General features: G+C 34.7%; 2 protein-coding genes across 4 annotated transcripts; one reads left to right on the forward strand and one right to left on the reverse strand.

Moving 5' to 3' along the window:
- Positions 1 to 3301: 3301 nt before the first annotated feature.
- On the forward strand, positions 3302 to 13374 carry LOC104100231 (uncharacterized). 3 transcript variants are annotated; one of them, XM_070185925.1, is made up of 18 exons: positions 3305 to 3713; positions 4783 to 4841; positions 5022 to 5103; positions 5257 to 5324; positions 5822 to 5891; positions 6322 to 6403; positions 6777 to 6841; positions 7342 to 8380; positions 8545 to 8603; positions 8689 to 8735; positions 9162 to 9207; positions 9314 to 9393; positions 9911 to 10024; positions 10140 to 10221; positions 11197 to 11322; positions 11759 to 11839; positions 12906 to 13031; positions 13122 to 13374. In XM_070185925.1, exons 1-18 carry the CDS (start codon positions 3417 to 3419, stop codon positions 13191 to 13193), a joined length of 2595 nt encoding a protein of 864 aa, XP_070042026.1. In that variant the 5' UTR covers positions 3305 to 3416; the 3' UTR covers positions 13194 to 13374. The 3 variants fall into 3 exon arrangements, with proteins under 3 accessions (XP_070042028.1, XP_070042027.1, XP_070042026.1); XM_070185927.1 differs by lacking the exons at positions 11197 to 11322; positions 11759 to 11839; positions 12906 to 13031; positions 13122 to 13374 and adding an exon at positions 10740 to 11088 and having other exon boundaries at positions 3302 to 3713; XM_070185926.1 differs by lacking the exons at positions 11197 to 11322; positions 11759 to 11839; positions 12906 to 13031; positions 13122 to 13374 and adding an exon at positions 10607 to 10712 and having other exon boundaries at positions 3302 to 3713.
- Positions 13375 to 13588: 214 nt separating this feature from the next.
- Positions 13589 to 15537, reverse strand: LOC104100232 (uncharacterized). Its single transcript, XM_009607415.4, has 2 exons — positions 14629 to 15537; positions 13589 to 14122 (listed from the first exon to the last, which is right to left on the reverse strand). Exons 1-2 carry the CDS (start codon positions 15083 to 15085, stop codon positions 13887 to 13889), a joined length of 693 nt encoding a protein of 230 aa, XP_009605710.1. The 5' UTR covers positions 15086 to 15537; the 3' UTR covers positions 13589 to 13886.
- Between the last annotated feature and the right edge of the window lie 4656 nt (positions 15538 to 20193).

Here is a 20193-nt window from a genome sequence, read left to right on the forward strand (position 1 = left end):
ATGGCCGGTCTAATCACTGCTTTATAGAACTTACCTTTGAGTATCAGTGGCACTCTCTTATCAAACAGGACTCCAGATGCTAACCTCCACTTCATCCATCCTACACCAATACGGTGTGTGACATCCTCGTCGATCTTCCCTCCCCCCTGGATAACCGAACCAAGGTACTTGAAGCTGCCTCTACTCGGGATGACCTGTGATTCAAGCCTCACATCCACGCCCACTTCCACTAGCTCAGCGCTGAACTTACACTCCAAGTATTCAGTCTTCGTCCTGCTCAGCTTGAAACCCTTAGACTCAAGAGCCTGTCTCCAAACCTCCAGCCTCTTGTTAACACAGGCTCGCGACTCATCAATCCGAACTATGTCATCGGCGAATAGCATGCACCATGGCACCTCCCATTGAATATGGTGTGTCAGCGCGTCCATCACCAGGGCGAATAAGAACGGACTGAGCGCAGAACCTTAGTGTAACCCCATTACAACTGAAAAATGCTCAGAGTCGCCTCCTATTATTCTAACTCGAGTCTTAGCCCCATCATACATGTCCTTAATCGGCATAATGTAGGGAACCGACACACCTTTTGCCTCCGGGCATCTCTAGAGAACTTCTATAGGTACCTTGTCATACGCTTTCTCTAGGTCAATAAACACCATATGCAGATCCTTCTTCTTCTCTCTGTACAATTCCACCAACCTCCTAACAAGGTGTATAGCTTCTGTAGTCGAACGACCCGGCATGAACCCAAACTGGTTGTTGGATACAGACATTGTCATCCTTATCCTCGCTTCAACTACCCACTCCCATACTTTCATGGTATGACTCAGTAATTTGATCCCCCTATAATTATTACAACTCTGGATATCACCCTTGTTCTTATGCAATGGAACCACCGTACTCCACCTCTACTCATCCGGCATCCTTTTCGTCTTAAAAATAACATTAAACAACCTAGTCAACCACTCCAAACCTGCTCCCCCCCACACTTCCAAAATTTCACCAGAATCTCGTCTGGCCCGGTCGCTCTTCCCCTGCTCATCTTACACATAACTCCCACTACCTCCTCGACCTCGATATGCCTGTAGTACCCAAAGTCACGGTGACTCTCGGAATGCTCCAATTCGCCTAGCACAATATCCCGATCCCCTTCTTCATTCAGAAGGTTATGAAAGTAAGACTGCCATCTCCTCTTAATCTGGGCATCTTCCATCAATACTATACCATCTTCGTCCTTGATGCATCTCACGTGATCATTGAAAAGCTGCAAAGAAAGTCTTGAGGTACCTGAAAGGAACGAAGGATTACATGCTCATGTATAGGAGATTCAAGCATTTGGAAGTTGTTGGATACTCGGATTCAGATTTCGCTGATGTATTGATACTAGAAAGTTCACGTTTGGTTATTTGTTCCAATTAGCTGAAGGAGCAATATCATGGAAGAGTGCCAAACATTCTGGCATTGCTACATCCACGATGGAAGCAGAATTTGTGGCATGTTTTGAAGCCACAATTCATGCATTATGGCTGCGCAATTTTATTTTAGGACTTGGGGTTATCGATACCATTGCCAAGCTGCTGAAAATTTACTGTGATAATTCTGCAGCAATATTCTTCTCCAAGAATGATAAGTACTCCAAAGGTGCCAAGCATATGGAATTAAAATACTTTACCGTCAAGGAGGAAGCTGAGAAACAAAGCGTGTCACTTGAGCATATTAGAACTGATCTCATGATTGCAGATCCGTTAACGAAAGGTTTACAACCAAACATATTTAAAGAACATGTACATAGAATGGGTCTTGGTTGTATTTATGATTGATGTATTTATGATGTTTTGACACTCTAAGCTCATTTATGTGTTTATGATATACATTAATGATTTCATGTTTCTCATAATGGTGTACACATTATTGTTTTGAGATATTACATGATAATTCTCGATGAGACATTATTGTGGACCATATATTTTATAGTTTATGGACCTGGTACGATGAATTGCTAATATTGTAGTATATGGAAGGGGGTATGTAGATAAAATGTGTATGACTGCCATAACTCACATTTAGTAGCTTATCGTATTATGGTATTTATGATGGACATTATAGAAGAGATTTGTTTATGCGCAACTAATGTTTATATAATTAAATATTAATGTTATGTGATTATAGGGTCAAGTGGGAGAATATTAGATTTCCTAATTATTTTTGTGAACCAATAAATTTAAGGCCCATAATTAATATTTAATGAAAGACAAATCTCGTCCGTCCGATCGATTACTTGATGGACATACCGAATTAAGTGAGAACCTCTGTATATTGGTCTTCCCGTTAAAAAAATGATACGAGACTTGATGTTTTCTTCTTTACACATATCTAAAAAAGACTAACACGTAAACAATTTGGACACTGTTTTCCCAACATTAAAATATTTCGCGGACTTGTATGAAATGAAATCCCTCTGATATTTTAGACTTCCAAATTTTCTTTAAATAAAAAAAAAAATTCGATCGTGACAAAGTTCCCAAAGAAGTTTATAGAAGGCAAGTATTACATAATCCAACAAATACTACTAAAAAATATCCTAAAATATTAAATCATAAAATTCACACAAATAGCAGAATCGAATTCATTGTTTACTTTTACGGTTAGTATACATAGATTGTACAGTGATTAAACATGATTATATATATATATATATATTATACCCGAAATATATATATATATATGTGTATTGTCGGCTATTTTAAGTTTAAGCCACTTGAATAGACGGCTATTTAAGTTAATTAACGGTAAATTAGATTTAAAATAGACAAAGATGATGAAAAATTCCAGACATTACCGTTAGTAATTGGCGCCACTGTTTTCTCGTTCCTTCCATATCCTCCCACTTGCGTACACGCATTCTCATTTTAGTAAACCATCTCATACGTTGATATGGAGAGAAATGTTTTCACATAAAATTACCAATCTAAAGAAATTGTTTTGTTGGGACAAATTCAGTAGCAAAAAATAATTTCCAGTAACAAAATACATAAAATGATTTAATTAAAGAAAAATATTTTATAATACTTTTGCTATGCCAAAACACAAAACAAAGTCATGTTTATCCACTAGTTCCTAGTGACATGCTAGTGTTGTCAAAATATTATATTTACAAATAAAAAAATATTTTTGTCTCATAAATATTGTGAGAGATTTATTTTATACTCTATTACAAATATTACTTTAATTATATAATTTTTTTTAAATAGCGTACAAATATATAAAAAAATATGAAGATTTAAGGGGAATGTTTTTTCTCTTCAAATTTAGATCACTTCCACTTCCAATCTCAAAAGATTCTCTCCTAAATTCTCTGTCTTAACACTGGACAATTTTTTCTTCCCAAAATATCCTCATTTCCACCCAACTGCCACTTCATGGCTACTCTGCAACCTCATCTCCACTTTCCCATTTTTTCTTCACCAAGATTGCTTCTTTTCAAGAACCCCAATTCTGTTTCCTTTTCCAAAAAACTTTTTTTCTCCAAAAGAATTAATGGGTTTTTGAATTATCCAAAATTTGGTGCAAAAGAATTGTTGTGTTGTAATTGTCAAGCTAGTGGTGAGATTATTCCGTTTTCATCAGCTGAAAAGGAGAATGAAAGACCTCCTTTTGATATTAATTTGGCTGTCATTCTTGCTGGTTTTGCTTTTGAAGCTTACACTAATCTTCCAGTAAATTCTCCATCTTTATTTATATATATGTATATTCATTTTTCTATTTATTTATTCAAAAATTGGAAATGGACTAGAATAGTAAGAATGGATGTTGTGAATTCATATAGCGGAATCCAACTATTTTGAAATTGAGGTGTAGTTGATTGATTGGCTGGTTGGTTATGTAAATTTGTGTAAATAAGAATGTTAATATGTATGTAGTTGTTCATTTTTCTGTTTCATTCTTTATTTATAAATTGAAAATGGACTCAAATAGAGTGTATGGATATTGAGAATTAATATAGCAGACTCCAACTAGTTTGGGATTGAGGTGAAGTTTATTGATTGGTTGGTTAATTTATTTTTGTAAATATAGCTATGTGACTGTTGATTGGAAAAGAAAAATGGCTTTTAAAAGTATCTTTCATTGTGGGTTCTTTTCATATTTGGTGTTGTAGAAGTTATAGATGTCATGCTTGTGATGTGTGAATTTTGTGTTGCATTGACCTGCAATTTGAAGGGGTGTGTTGGCGCAACGGTAAGAGTTGACGCCGTGTGACCAGGAGCTCACGAGTTTAAGTCATGGAAACAACTTCTTATAGAAAATGCAAGTTAAGGCTGTATACAGTAGACCCAATGTGGTTTGGCCCTTCCCCTGACAACGGAGCATAGCGAGAGTTTAGTGTACCGGGCTGCCCTTTTTTGTAGCTTGCAATATGTACACCTAAAGTTGTGATCTTTGAGTCTCATTAAATATTTTTTCATTCATATTATTGTTTAAGCATCTTGTTAGGCTGTTGCAATTCTAGTTTGGGAAATAAACATAAATGTTCTTTTCTTGTAGTAGTCTTAACCCCCAAAACTCATGAAAATGAATGAAGGAAATAGTTTTGTCATAACCATATGTAACTTGTAAGGCCATCACTTGTCTAAGTGGATTTTCTTTATATTTGATTTTACTTAGAAGGAAATTAATCTTGCAAGTATACTACAAATCTTGAAATGTTTATGGAGCAAAAAGAAATTAAGCAATTGGATTGTTTTTCTAGTATGATCCATTTTGCTTCTTTTGATATCACTTGAACAGGATAATGTCGGAAAGCGTGAGGTGGATGCAGCTAACTGCAAAACCATATTTCTTTCAGAGTATGTTGTTGGTTCTTATTCAGCTTAGTTTTGCTAATTTTATCCAAATCATCTTAGACAAGACTTCAGTTTATCCAAAATTGCTAATGAGCGTAATATGTCTGTTTCTTTTAAAGGAAGTTGGATTTGGCATGGATCATGATTGGAAGTTCTATCTCATATTTGACAACTATCTTGCAGGTCATTTGTGCGTGAAATTTATGATGGCCAGTTGTTCATAAAGTTAAAGAAAGGTTTCAGTTTTCCTGCTATGGATCCTTGGGTAAGGTATCTGCCTTCTAATATTAGCACATTATCAAAATTCAATTGGGACGTGCCTTACTCTTCTTTCCTTATTAACGGGCTAATTATGCATTTATTTACTTTTCTAACTCCAGCTTTGATTTAATTGCTTAATTTTCTTTCTAAATTTCAGGGAACGAGTGATCCGTACGTGGTGTTACAATTAGATAGTCAAGTTCTGAAAAGCAAGGTGAAATGGGGGTAGGTAGTTGGTCATGTGTTAATGCTGCAATTTTTTCTCTTTTCTATTGAAACTTCTCTAGATCTTCTAGGTTTACTTAACAATGAATCAGGATGCTTTGCTTGTTGTCAATATGTTATTGCCCAAATATTGCATGCATAAGCCGAATGGTAAAGCAGCCAATAAGAGAGTCTAGAAATTGTCTTCTCTTCGGTTTGAGGAACTTGTCAAATCCTTAGTAAAGAGTTATGCTGGATTAAGTAGAATTCAATTGTTTTTCATCCTTAACTCACATTCTTTATTATCTTGAGTCGATCATTCCATCAATCTCTTATTTGATGTTCCATTACAATTAATCCTCTTAATTTGTTATCAAGAAGGCGAAAGGTCTACAATTGCTATTGTTTGTTGGAGAATAAAGCTATCTTTTTTCTTTATTTCAGATTATACACTGTTTGAATCTTGAAACATCATCCAAGAACGGCAACATTGTTAATATTGTGAATTACATTTGCAGGACAAAAGAGCCAACATGGAATGAGGAGTTTGCTTTAAATATTAAGCAGCCGCCCCTGAACGATCTTCAGGTTGATAAATTGAGTTCATCTTTCCTCTCTAATGGTTAATTAAGTAAAGGATAGAATTCCAGAAACTGTAACATTTTGCTTTCGAAATACGACCTCAATTTGCTGCAACTTAGCGCTTTCACATTAAACGACAAAACTTTAATACACAGTATGTGGACTATATGTCAACAGATGAACTATAATCACATATTGCAACACTGAATCTCCTGATGAAAAGCAAGCAGCTATTCTAAGATATGCAATTTGAAAAGCTTTAAGCTTTCTAGATATACCAAGTGGTCTTAGTGTCATTTACAGGTGCTTGCTATGGACACTGCTAAATTAACTGAATCTTCTGATGAAAAGTGAGCAGCTATAGAAGCTTTGTAGGTTTCTCGGTGTTCTTATTTCTCAACTCTGGATCTAATTACTTATTCATAACTATTGTCAGCTTGCAGCTTGGGATGCAAATCTTGTGGCTCCACATAAACGCATGGGGAATGCAGCAGTTAATGTGAAACACCTCTGTGATGGTATGAGCCCAAGAAATGGCTATCATGAAATTGTACTTTAAATAATTGTCTAGATTTCATGCGATCTAAAATATCATTCATGTAAAATAAGGTCCGACTTCCTTTTCAACTTATCCCACCAAAATAGGGAAGTTCTGAGTGCTTCTTCAATATGCATATTGGTTGTGTTTTGATGACTATATTGAAAGTGTCTCGTTGCTCATCAAACAAATTGATAAAGGAAGAAATCCTCTTAAAGGGACAAATTAGTTTTCTATAATTATACCTATGAATTATATCATAACCGATATAAGTGCTGATATAAGGATTAGGCTGGTATACAGATTCCGTTGATGTTTAAATTTGTGAAAATAACAGACATGTGCTTTTCTAGGAGATTCTCATGAACTGCTGGTTGATTTGGAAGGAATGGGCGGTGGTGGGAAGATAGAGATAGAGGTAAGTTGATTTGAATCTGGAGGCACATTCAAGGTTCAAGAGCACTACGACCTTGCTTATGCAATAGGAAGCTACCTAATTTTCAGTTGGTTCATTTTCTTTTGGTTCTTCCCAATTTATCTTCTGTCTCTAGAATTTCTAACTGAATAGGTGGTTTTCTGGATGAACTTGTTGGGACAAAGTAATATCGTTATTTTTCTATTTAATGTTCTCAAAAGTCGGTTCAGCTTAACAGCCACTGCAGAAAGAACAAACTGAATGCTGCTTTTGTAGATTTCTAGCTGGACCTGAAGATTTTCGATTTAGCTGGAATTTCAGATCTTCATTTTCTGAAAATCCATCTAATTATTTTGACAACAGTGGTACTCTAGCTGAATAGTATGTTGGACTAAATTGGATTTACGTAACACTGACTTCAGAATCCTTCTTATATGATACCCGATTTGACCATTGTTGATTCAATTCTCTATTTAACTAGTTGTCCTATTAACATATTACAGATACAGTACAAGAGTTTTGAGAAAATTGAAGAAGAAAAGAAGTGGTGGAGAATCCCAATCATTACAGAATTTTTAAAGAAAAACGGGTTTGAGTCTGCTTTGAAGACAATTCTGGGTTCGGAGACTGTGCAAGCTCGACAATTTGTACAGTTTGCTTTTGGGCAGCTGAAGCTACTAAATGATGAATATAATGATTTGAATAGCAGCATTGAGAATTCTGATGGCCCTATTGCGGAATCAGATGTACTGCCGGGGTCGCAGAAATCACCCAACATTGATGACTCGAGCATGCGTCAAGAATCAGAACGCCCAAATAATTCGGAAGACACCAAAGTTGGTGGTGAGATGGAGATTAATTGTGATGAAAATGGCATGTCCGATGAGCATAATTCTGCTGGCACTAAGGTTTTTCAGAGCTCTCAATCAGATAAGCATTTCTGGAAGAATTTTGCTGACATCGTCAATCAAAATGTTGTTCAAAGACTCGGTCTCCCCGCTCCTGAGAAAATAAAGTGGGATAATCTTGACTTGTTAAATAAGATTGGGTTGCAATCGCGGAAAGTTGCAGATGCAGGCTATGTTGAATCTGGTCTTGCAACTCCTGAAAAGCAGGAAGCTGCTAATGGTAGTGCATCAACTGAACCACCTGTTCTTAACAATATTCAGTCATCCCTTCCAGATATCAAGAAGGTGACACAAGACTTGTTACGTCAAACCGATTCCATTTTGGGAGCATTGATGGTCCTAAACGCCACAGTTTCCCAATTCAACAAAGGCGCAGGTCTTTTCGGAAAGGGTGATGCTAAAGAAGATTCTTCAACCGGAGTGGAAAATGATATCCTTGGATATCCCATGAACAAAGATGGATTAGTGTTGGACGAGAAGAAAGCCGAGGAGATGAGGTCTCTTTTCTCAACAGCAGAGACAGCCATGGAAGCTTGGGCACTGCTAGCTACTTCTTTGGGACATCCGACTTTCATCAAATCTGAATTTGACAAATTGTGCTTCTTAGATAACGAGTCAACTGATACACAGGCATGTTAATATCTGACTGTCTAGGAGCTCTTAGTTTAATATATATATACAATAAAACTTTAATAATGTGAAAATAGAATAGTTTAATCAGGTTTCTTAGATTTCATTTATTTAATCTAAGGAGAAGACTATTCAACTGATTATGGACTCTGTCAGGGCTGCAGGTAGCACTTTGGCGTGATTCAGCAAGGAAACGGTTAGTTGTTGCTTTCAGGGGAACAGAACAAGTAGGTTTTGGTTGGTATTATGCACATCTGTAGAACTTATTGATTTTGCTCGCGCTTGGGGATAACTGGTTGTTCTTTAATCCAGACTAAATGGAAGGATCTTCTGACAGACTTGATGCTAGTTCCTGCAGGGTAATATCCTTACAAGAACAGGCTGGCTTGAGTTTCTTTTTTCTCTACCTTCAACTTCTGGTTCTCTTTACTACTACTATGTTTTTTTTCCTATTACAGTAAACAAAGTATTTTCATCCTTGTCTAAGTTCTCTGAAAGTGTACTTCCATTGAAATACAACTGTCTACTCTGTGGCCCACTTAAAGAAACAATTCATTTTCTTATAAGAATACAGTTGGAAGATAACTATCTGTCCGACACTGTGGAAATAAGTTTGAAATTCATACAGTACTTAAAACAATAAAAAGAATAGCCCAAGCACTTCGTTAATATTGAAAATGAATTATATGTTGCCTCCTTTTCATTATTTGTATGCGGCTAACCTTAAATGGTTGAGAGATCGCCATTTATTTATTTTGTTATCCTTAGTTGCTTCTATGCTGCAGGTTCAATCCTGAAAGGATAGGTGGTGACTTCAAGCAAGAAGTTCAGGTGGCACTCAAATTCTTACTTTACCATCTTAGTGTCTGATTTATGAATGCGCACTTATGTTTAGAATATATCTCATTATCCGAATGACTAGAGTTTGTTTTTGTAGGTTCACAGTGGTTTCCTAAGTGCGTATGACTCAGTTAGGATTAGGCTTATCTCGCTGGTCAAACAAGCAATTGGCTATAGGTAGGTGGCCTGTCAAACGAGATTGTACAATGCTGCATTTTCCTTTATCTCCTCGGATATTGTGAATGAGAGATGAGATGACACAGCTCCTATTTTTGAATGAGGATATTGATCTGATATTTTTGTTATCTCAAGCCATAGACATTTACCTTTAGAATCAGCTCCTTTTCTCCTGCTTTACTTCATAGGTCCTCTCTATTAGCTCTTTATCAGTACAGTGAAGTAAGAATTTGGCAAATATTTGTTTCAAGTCTTTACTAAGTGGACTGGTGGTGTGTGCTTAGTATTACAGTCCGATTCTTAAAATTTGTAAATTCACTTTTGCTTTACCTGAGATGTCTGGGACTGCCTTAATCTTTTCTTCTGTTCTTTCCTTCCTTTCCCCTGGATTTTGTTACTGTTGTTGTACATCTTCCTCTTTGTCTTCTTGATGTTTTCTTCTCTGTTTTTGATGTTCTTGCTTCACTGCTAATCATTGATGTCATTTCACCTATTAAACTGTAAATGTATTTTCCAGAGATGATGATCTTGACCCACCAAATGAATGGAGTGTTTACGTTACTGGTCATAGTCTTGGTGGTGCATTGGCTACTCTTCTCGCTCTTGAACTATCATCAAGTCAACTAGCTAAGTAAGCTCCTTTTTCTTCTTATTTCTGTAGCTTGCTTTCCATCTATTTTGCATTATTTACCACTTACCAACATCTATCCAACGACTTTTATCTTTTTTGTTTGCCGTTGTGTTAGGCGGGGAGCTATCTCTGTGACCATGTACAACTTTGGATCTCCAAGAGTTGGAAACAAAAAGTTCGCTGAAGTTTATAATGAGGTATAATTTACCCTCTCCAGATGTGAAATACTTATGTCGAGACTGTCTATATTCTATATTGCCAATATGGTTTCACCATACGTTTATGGCATCTTTTACCATTCTTTTCTTTTTCTTTTAAAGCTACTCTTACCGGCAACATATAAAGTAAAGAAAAAGAGAAAGTATCACGTATTTGTTGATCAGCTACCTTGAGCTCTTAATGAATCTAAACCATTCTATGTGAAAGAAACATGAAATTTCAGAACTTTTCCTTGATGAATTTTAATTTTTTCATCAATATGGCCCATAGTAAATGTGCTCTCTCTCACTTTTTATTCTGCAAAATGAACATGTTCCTTAATCTTTATATTGTGACCAAAATTTTACATGAAGTTCTCATCAGTCTCGATGCAGAGAACATAGTCCAAATTTTCCTCCAGCGCCAATTGGCAACAAAATTTTCTGATATGGATACAGCAGTTCAGCAATCAAACTTCTTCAGAATTCTCTCTATATGTAGCTGAAACTTTCTGCAGTACATGCAGTTTATATAGAAAGGGAGAGAAAGTGAAAGGGAGAGAAAATGAGCTTTAATAAGTGGATCACCTCTTTGGAGGTTTTCTTCTCAGCTTCTAATATGGCATTATATTCTGGTGTAAACCACTGTCTCGAGAGAGGTGTAATGTCAGGGGTTGGTGTTCATCTAACCTAAAAATTTAACAAGAACCCAAAAGAAAAAAAATTAACATACCAAACCAAGAAGCTGGTTGACATACTCACCTTAACCTAAAAAATAGTGTTTGCCTATAGTTCATGAGAATATTTGCCTGTTTTTCTAATGTAATATGGTGAACTGCTGTAAGTACATTGTTGTAGCACCAAAAACAATTTGACCTTACAAAATCACTTTCCCATGCTTCGGAAATGTACCGAGTTTAATTTTGTTAAAATATTGAGCGACTCTATGTAACCCAGTTTTTTCTTCTACTGCAGAAAGTTAAAGACAGCTGGAGGGTTGTAAATCACAGAGATATAATACCAACAGTTCCTCGGTTGATGGGCTACTGCCATGTTGCTCAACCTATTTATTTGACCGCTGGAGATATGAAAAAGACAATGGTGGGTTGATTCTTTTTCAATCTTTTTAATCTGTCATTTTTACACTATAAAACATCAAAGTTTGTTCGTAATCGATCAACTTCAACCTCAATCGCATCGACAGAATGTTGCCACTGGTAAAGGAGTTATGTTTGTTTTTCCTTTTGTGTCTCAGAAGGTTAGCTTTGTCCTGATAAAATTTATATTTAAGAGAAATGACCAGTGTCACTGTTCAGTATAATATTTACTCAATTACTTGAAGTAATTTTTTGAGAATTCTTCATAGAAAGGTAGTCACTATTGAGAAGTCCTGCGTCATTCTTATTGATTATGTATTGGAACCTACTTTCTCAGGAAGCAGATATGACATATTTGACATCATTTGACCTTTTATCAATTTAAAGGAGTTTATTGTTTGTTGTTTAACTTCTTATGTCTCGGGAACAAAACGTTTCAGGATAATGTAGAACCCTTGGACGATGGTTACCAAGGTGATGTTATTGGAGAGGCCACTCCTGATGTTATTGTCAGTGAATTTGTAAGCTTCTCCGCCTTTAATCCTTCTCAACTTTTATTTCTTTTTTATTTGTGTTCCATTTCATCCATTGACAATATGCTTTATTAAGATCTTACACTGTCGATTTCTGAAAGAACTGCTTACTTGCAATATATTGGAATACCCTAGAACATTTTTTTTTCATTTTATTACATAATTTAGCATACTGGAGTTCTATTTCTTATGTATTTGGCTGTACAAGTTGCACTTTTGAATCTTCTGATCCCTTCAATCTCATGATAAATTTATGGATTTTGACTTCATACTGATATGGAGTAAAAAAGCTGGAAAAGTTTACTGTTCAAAAATTATATATTTAAAGTTACTCTTGTAGTTATACTAGTTTGTTATGATAGTTTGATTCAGAAAAGAAACTCATTGAATAAATGAGGGAAGGTGTCCTTGAGGTATAAGCCTATCCGTTCAAAACATTAGGTTGAAGTTTCAAGTCACTAAGGAAGGAAAGTGGGAGGTGAGGGGGTTTGAAGTTGGAGGGAAAAAAGTTACCTAATTAAAAAGAAGAAAAATGGTATTGATTGGCGATATACTGCTAGCATGTTTCCATACTTTCGGCTTGAGACTTGTCCATTATAGTCAAAGTAACTTTATCATGTGTCAAGTCCTACATTGGTTGAGCGAATAAGTTGTGGTCTCCTTGTATGGTCTTAAGCAATTCTCTCCTCATGAGCTAGCTTTTGGGGTTGAGTTAGACCCAATTTTCATTTCATCACATGGTATCAGAGTCGGACACATCGATCCCTCCTGTTGTATTTCTCAGTGTTGGGCCCCCCTATTATGTTATCCACACTCTAGTTGTCCAGTCCTATACGTACAGGGAAGGAGGATGTGAAGTCCCTAATTGGTTGAGGGAATGGGTTGTGGTCTCCTTATAGGGTCTATGATAATCCTCACCTCATGAGCTTTGGAGTTGAGTTAGACCTAAAGTACATTTCTTCATACTATGAATTTTTTTTCCCTCTTTATTGAAGGTAAAAGAACTCCTGAGAAAAGCATTCTCACTATTTACTGATTGGTACATTTTGTGCAGATGAAAGGTGAAAAAGAATTGATTGAGAAAATATTGAACACAGAGATTAACATTTTTCTCGCAATCAGAGATGGCAGTGCACTTATGCAGCACATGGAGGACTTCTATTACATTACTCTGTTAGAGGTACTTGCATTTTCCACTAGCCATTTTGAGAAGTATTGCATGTACGGAATTGATACGTATACATTTTTATGGTTTCCAATTCTTCTTCAGAATGTGAGATCAAACTACAAAACTGTTCCAAGGTCACAACTGGCAGAAGAGAGGAACATATCAATTGGCTAAAAATGGAAATCATCAAAATTTTGCCAATGTTGGTACTCCATAGGTCAGAGTAATTGTTGTAAATAACAATCATACCACAGAAATGGCTGCATTTATTGTATCTCTGCATGATTTTTGTTCAGCAAGTGTACATGTCCTGCTCATTTTTTAACTTAATAATTTATAGCCATCTGTTACTATAGCTTTGTCGGCTCGTGCTTTATACAAATTGTCTGTACTTTTGGTCAACCAAGTGGGAGAAAAATGCTCGGCAGTTCTATAATGTGAGGTAGTAGTTTATGGCCATCAAATAAGAGCTGCCCACAATATTTTAGGTTAGAATTCTAATATCTGGAAATATATTCTACACTTAGTATGCTCTCTAGGAAACTCCAGAAAAGATATCCAGATCATCATAATATGTAAGTAGCTATAACTCTTAACATTAATTATAATCTCAAGAATAAAAGATCATTCAAAATAACAATGAAAAAATGACTCACATCCAAAAACTGAAAGAATTTGAAAAGGCACCATCTATTTTAGGGTGCAAGTTACAAATTAAGCATAACTCACTAGACTGCTATCTGAAACTAGCTATGTTCTTGAGGAGGAGAACATATTAGAAGAAAAACTTTTATGTGAAGCCCCTCAATCTAGAGGACCACCACTTATTCTATATTATAGCTCTCAGTTTTCTGTAATGACTGAATTTTACAGATGCAAGCTTTTCGATAAATTCTTAGAAATGCTGGTTGCCTTCATCTTGTAGCTCATTATCTTCAAGCTTTGCCTCAAAATGTCTACCTCCCTCTCCCTCTTGAGTTCTTGTTGCTCCATCAAAGATATTCGCTCTTTTAAAAGCGCAATGGTTTGCTCCTTTTCTTTCAGCTCCCTATGCAGCTCCTCTAGTAATTCCATTTGCTCTATTTTCCAGCAGAGTCCTTCTCCTGGTGAAACAAATTAAACACATTGGAAAAAGGTATTAACATCCCACAATATTAGTAAAATACTTTCTTTTCTAGGAAATCTTTGTCAGCTTCAGCTTATTCCAAGCAGTTTACCCAAGTCTTGTAACCACATCTTTAGAACAAAGGGATGGGGGAGAGTATTAGTTACGAGCTCAGACGAACCCAATAGCTTTTGCTTGGAGCCTGTATTTGTATTAGGAAATTCATTAATTATGTATAAATAACTGCGAACCGAATAATTAAGACGAACTATGAGTTCAATGACAAATTCAGAACTCATAAACTTCAAATACTGGCTCTGCCTATGTTAGAACGCTTGAATGGGGACGATAAGAAATTAAATGGCAGCCCGGTGCACTAAGTTTCCGCTATGCGCGGGGTCCGGGGAAGGGCCGGACCAGAGGGGTCTATTATACGCAGTCTTGCCCTACATTTCTGCAAGAGGTTGTTTCCGAGATGATAAGAAATTAATTGAAGTAAATTACCTTGATTTGTCCTCTGGATAAGATCATCAAGCTCAATTTTGATGGCAAAATAAAGTTGTTTCCACTTCTCGATCGCGACATCTCTTCTAGCTTGTTCATCCCTAATTTGCTCCAACAAGTAGCTTGATCCCAAGTGATGCCACTCCTTCTCCCCTTTCACACTACTTAACATGTCATGATTTTCTACTCCTTTGGACTTCTCTTCTTCTCCTCCTCCTTTATCTTCCAATTTCTTCCTCAACTTCTTCACTTCCTCTCTTAGCTTCCTCCTTTCCTTCTTCCACTCAGCTTCTTTCAGTGCAAATATGATCATCTCTTGAGCGTAAGCTTGACTCTCATGTTCCCTCATGCACATTATTTCATTCACCTCAGCTTGAAGAAATCTTACATTATACTTCAACCTTTCAACCACTTTGGCATTTGGATAGCTTTTGACTTTGGTTTGAAAACTTCCCATTTCTGATATTCCTAAACTTTCCTACTTTTAGTAGTAAACTAGTTTTCTGTGTATATATTTAGAAAAGTCTGTGGGCATAGGTGTGAGTGAGGTAAAAGAGGGTGTAGGTAGACTAAAATAGTCAACAAAAACTAAACTTAGGTAGGAGGAGGCTTCTAAAATTAGAACTTAGAAGATCTATTTATAACACTAACAGTTGGGTATAAGGTACAAGCAACACAGCACCCGGTACAACAGATTAAAGGGTGGATGGATCTTTGGATTGGTGGAAGAAAATAACAATATGCATTAAAGGGTGTCTTGGATCAATAAGAAAAGAGTGTGGGAGAACATGAATTCTTGAAAAAAGGAGGCTCCAAAACATGTAATGTGAAGTGAGAGCACTAAATGCAAAGAGGTTTGTAATAGTATTTTTTGGCTCTAGCATGAGTTCAATTATTAATGCATACTGTGAAAGATGCCTTTGTGAAAGAGAATGAATGGAGAAGTCATATTTCAAGATATTGACATGAATGAATGACAGCAGCGTAGCCTGCTCTACGATTTCAAGTTTATGAGTTCTTGATTATATAAAGGCCGACTTATTTATACGTATTAAATTGATTGAGTTTTGGATAAATTATTTATACATATTAAGTAAATTTTTTTAACAAAATATCTGGTTTGAATCAAAATTAGTAGGTTCGGCGGAACCAGTATGCAGTACACTAGCTCAGCCACTGTCAGTCTGCCCATGGAATAAATTCACATATTCCAAAAATCACATGTACATCATTTGGGAGCCTGTGAGGGTGGGGGATGTTTCTTTTTTAAATTTACTTATAAAAAGTAGGTTTCTTTTTAAAATTTTTTGGGATGTTGGGGGTAGGGGTGTGTGTGTGTGTGTGTGGATTTTAGCATGGGGAAGGGCTATTGTGTTTTACATCAATATTTGCACATATTTTGCCAGCTTTTAAGGGCCCTACAATCTCTGCTGAAAACATGAGATACATAATTGACAACGAATCTTTGTTTGAATATTATACCTTTGCATTGCACCTGAAATTCTGAACTGAATAGACAGATATGACCAGAAATTGGAGCATGGAACTAATGGGTTTAACTAAACAAGCATAAAAAAAAATAAAAAAATGAACAAGCATCTTTGATACTGAGTATACATATTTCTGTGAAATTATTAATATTTCAATAAATATTATTTTTTTAACCTTTGTTTCAAAAGCTTATAGGTTATGTGGGTGAACAATCTTGAAAATAAGTTCTTGAATCACACATAGACAAAAAAAAACTAAGTGATTTCTTTCCAAATGCCTTAGTAGACAGTAGAGTTATCTGTCAACAACGATGATAGTTAGAGATAGTAGGTGCTAGGTGAAATAATTGAGGTGCGCATAAATTGTGTCGGACACCTAAGAAATTTGTTTATAGCACCATTAAACTATCTTACCTTTTACTATTTTGTGTTTTCCTAACAAAAAATAACTCATTAAAGTAAATTTCTCATAGTAGCATATAGGAACAGAACAAAAGAAGGATATATTATTCAGCATTTAGAAATTCTAAATAAGAAGATAGTTTACAAAGAAAAATATATTCATTCTTTAACTTTTGTGTTGAAGTCATAATTTCCAATCCAATTTTATTAGTTTTCAAAAGGAGGAGCTCTATTATTTCATTATTTGGAGGGCAAAAACTAACATTACATTTATAAAATCATCCGTTAAGAGCTAGGTGTTTAATCAACTATTGTCTAAAGTTCAAGGAGATTTGATTTTTCACGTATCCAATTCTAAAATGTTAAAAAGATTAACAAGAATTTACTCAAAAATGGAACAACAAAAAGGAAAAATTATAGCTTTTTGATAGAATTCCACATATACTAATATAATGTCACACCTTAAAATAGTTCCCTGATTTGATATATCATATCTTAAATTACATAAACTATAGGATGAACTAGCGATCTTAATATTTATTTATTAATTAACCTAGGCAATTCTTCAAACATTTAGGTATTTGTAGGTAGAAAAAATGTGCCTCGACCAAGATTGATGCTTACCAAAAACTGAAGACTCTTGTTAGTCAAGTCAACATATCTGGTGTCTAAACGAGAATAAAAGAAGACGACGAAAAAAGAAGAGAAAAAAGGAGAGTAGATTAACTTAATTAAGAAACAAATAGCACTTTAATTCTCCTTGAGAAATACCTACCATAGACTAGGGAAAGATGATTAATCCAATGTTAACAACTTCAGAAAGTTAGAATTTATAGCCGTCAAAAACAGGAGTCCTTTGTTAAAAGAATGAAATTAGTATTATAGACGTTAAATAATATGGAGAAATTGGGTGTATTTGGTAGGACGGAAAATATTTTTCAATTTTTATATGTGTGATTGGTTTAAATATTTTGGAAAATATTTCCTCATGAACTCATTCTAATGGAAGGGAAAATATTTTCCAAAACCTCTTCTCCACCTTTCCCACCCTATTCCCCATCCCACCAACCCACCCCATACCCCCACACCCCCAAACCCACCCACCCAACCCCACCCTCACCCATCCCATCCCTCACCCCCACTCTCAATCTAAATAAAATATTATTAATAGTACTTTCTTTTCATATTATGGATATTTTTTTTTTTGTATTTCAACAAATGAATATTGTTTTACATGATATAAAAAAATACTTTTTTCATTTCAACAAAAAAAAGTAATTTCTTTTCATAGAAAATGTATTTTCTTTCATTTCAACAAAAAAAAAAATTCTTTTCATGATTAAAAAAAGATTTTTTTTTTTTCATTTTAACAAAATGAGTATTTTCTTTTATTTCAATAAAATGAGTACTTTATTTTCATGTTGTAAAATAGTACTTTCTTTTTCAACCAAAAAAAGTGTATTTTTTTTTAGTTATGGAGCACAAATTTTAACATTTTTTGCGTAAAAAAGTAAAGCCAACACATTAGTTCCTTTGGGTTGGTGTTAATTTTTAGAAGAATAATTAAATTCCTTGAAGAAAATAAAGTCCTGAAAATATTGGGTATTTAGGGAGGGGGGAGAGCAAGGGAACATGGGGACTTGGGGGAAGAGGGGTGAGGAAAGTAGCATAAATAAATATTTTTTGCTCTCTAACCAAACATTAGAAAATATTTTTTGGAAAATATTTTTCACTCGCCAACCAAATAAGGAAAAATAAGTGATAAAACCACTCATTTTGCATGAAAATATTTTCCAACACACCCATTGTTTCAAAGACATTCAATCTCTTAAAAATAATATGAATTTAGTTAAAGAACATCACGTGATAGAAGCAAACGATCTATATAAGTATTACTAAGGGGAAAAGGCTAAATATACCCCTCTACTTTCATATATTCTTTATATATAACCTCTGTTATACTATTAGGCCTTACAATCAGTAAATTTTTAAAAATACCTCTGGATCTGTCAAGTAATCCAAAATCTCCATCACTTATTGTTCTTCTTGGTCCACTATTTTTGAAATAATTGGCATTTACCTACTTTCTGAATTAGAGAAAAAAAATATTAAATAATACAACTGAATAAACAAAGTATATTAAATTAAAAAATCTAAATTAGGTAGCTTTTCTAAATTCTAAAAGTATTTACAATATCTCAATTTTAATGAATTCGTTGCACCAAATGTATGGAGAGTTTACAAGTATTAGTGATTGAAGTTGAAGTTCCTTGGAGACTTTACATTGTCCAATTCAACTTTGCTTTAATTAAATGCCTACACATTGTGCACTCTTAAGTTAGTCGATCGAACTCTATACTAACCAGGCAATGATAAAATATATTTGAATATACATGTACATACATGATGATCAGCTGCATATAATACACAGTAAATAGACCCACTAAATTCTACGGTGTGTATATGATTGAAAAATAAATAAAATTCTAAACCAATTTTATTTATTATAAGAAGAGAAATGGGTGCATTGGTAATTAAAAATAAATTATGAATAATTTGTATAATCTAGTAACTTTAGCATTCACATCAATAGTAATATTTGAAAATAATGGAGCAAGAAGAACAACAAGTGATTTAAATAAAAAGAATTTGGGGGATTTTGGATTACTTAACAGATCAGGGGGTATTTTTAAAAGTTTGTTGATTGTAGGGGTAAATTTGGTCCGATAGTATAACGGTAGGGGTAAATTTGGTCCGATAATATAACGGAGGTTAAATATAGATAATATATGAAAATTTATGTACTTGTTTTGACGTTTATATAAGTTGCAGTAGCTTTTGAGATTCTTTTTAGTCCTTCGAAATACTTGTATATATTAATATAAGGATATACAAGTGTTAGGATAGTGTAACGATTTTAATCTTTCATACATTGACATTTACATCAATTAATAAATGCATAATATATATGACTATATCACTTTATCGTGATTAATTGATACATATTCTTATCTTAATATATCACAATAATAATTAACTAATATGATACAATGTTGTCAGGATCCAAAATTCAACTAGTCGTGATGTCACCTAACCCAATCCGCTAGGTAAGCCAATTAATAACTATCCAATTTAATGAGATCTATTTAGACAAATGAATGATAAAATAACTGAACCTTTATACATTTCTGAAGGACTGGTAGCACAAATCATGAGTTTCTAATATTTAGAATTTTCAAAGCTGCTATGAAATAAAATACATCATTTGTTTGAAATATATATGAACAAATTTAAATTCTAAAGCTATCAAGATCAAGAGGCAGCTATGACCGGAACACAGGTACATCTTCAAATCCAGCTCCCGTCATACACAGCTACATCAGCATCTAACATCTGCACGCAAGGTGCAGAAGTACAGTATGAGTACAACCGACCCCATGCACTCAATAAGTAACAAACCTAATCTTAGGTTCAAAGTAGTGACGAGTTTGGACAAAGGTCGGAGTCCAACACCAATAGCCAACAATATTTCATAACAATATAATAAAAGTGTTAAAAGAAATATCTTGGAGATGTGATGCTCAACTCATTAACAGTTACGAAAAATAGTCATGCTTTTCAGGTATAACAAATCTAAATCCTTCACTGAAATCACCAAAATATGAGTGAGTCA

The sequence above is a fragment of the Nicotiana tomentosiformis genome, chromosome 9, assembly GCF_000390325.3.
Source record: "Nicotiana tomentosiformis chromosome 9, ASM39032v3, whole genome shotgun sequence".
Lineage (NCBI taxonomy): Eukaryota > Viridiplantae > Streptophyta > Magnoliopsida > Solanales > Solanaceae > Nicotiana > Nicotiana tomentosiformis.

What these genes read in the sequence shown, in the direction of transcription:
- LOC104100232 (XM_009607415.4), bottom strand. Translation starts at nt 15,085, where the DNA reads ATGGGAAGTTTTCAAACCAAAGTCAAAAGCTATCCAAATGCCAAAGTG. An exon ending in TATCCAGAGGACAAATCAAG is followed by an intron (nt 14,123 to 14,628) that starts GTAATTTACTTC and finishes TTGTTTCACCAG; the next exon opens with GAGAAGGACTCTGCTGGAAA.
- LOC104100231 (XM_070185925.1), top strand. Translation starts at nt 3,417, where the DNA reads ATGGCTACTCTGCAACCTCATCTCCACTTTCCCATTTTTTCTTCACCA. An exon ending in AAGCTTACACTAATCTTCCA is followed by an intron (nt 3,714 to 4,782) that starts GTAAATTCTCCA and finishes TCACTTGAACAG; the next exon opens with GATAATGTCGGAAAGCGTGA. An exon ending in GTCAACTGATACACAGGCAT is followed by an intron (nt 8,381 to 8,544) that starts GTTAATATCTGA and finishes GGCTGCAGGTAG; the next exon opens with CACTTTGGCGTGATTCAGCA.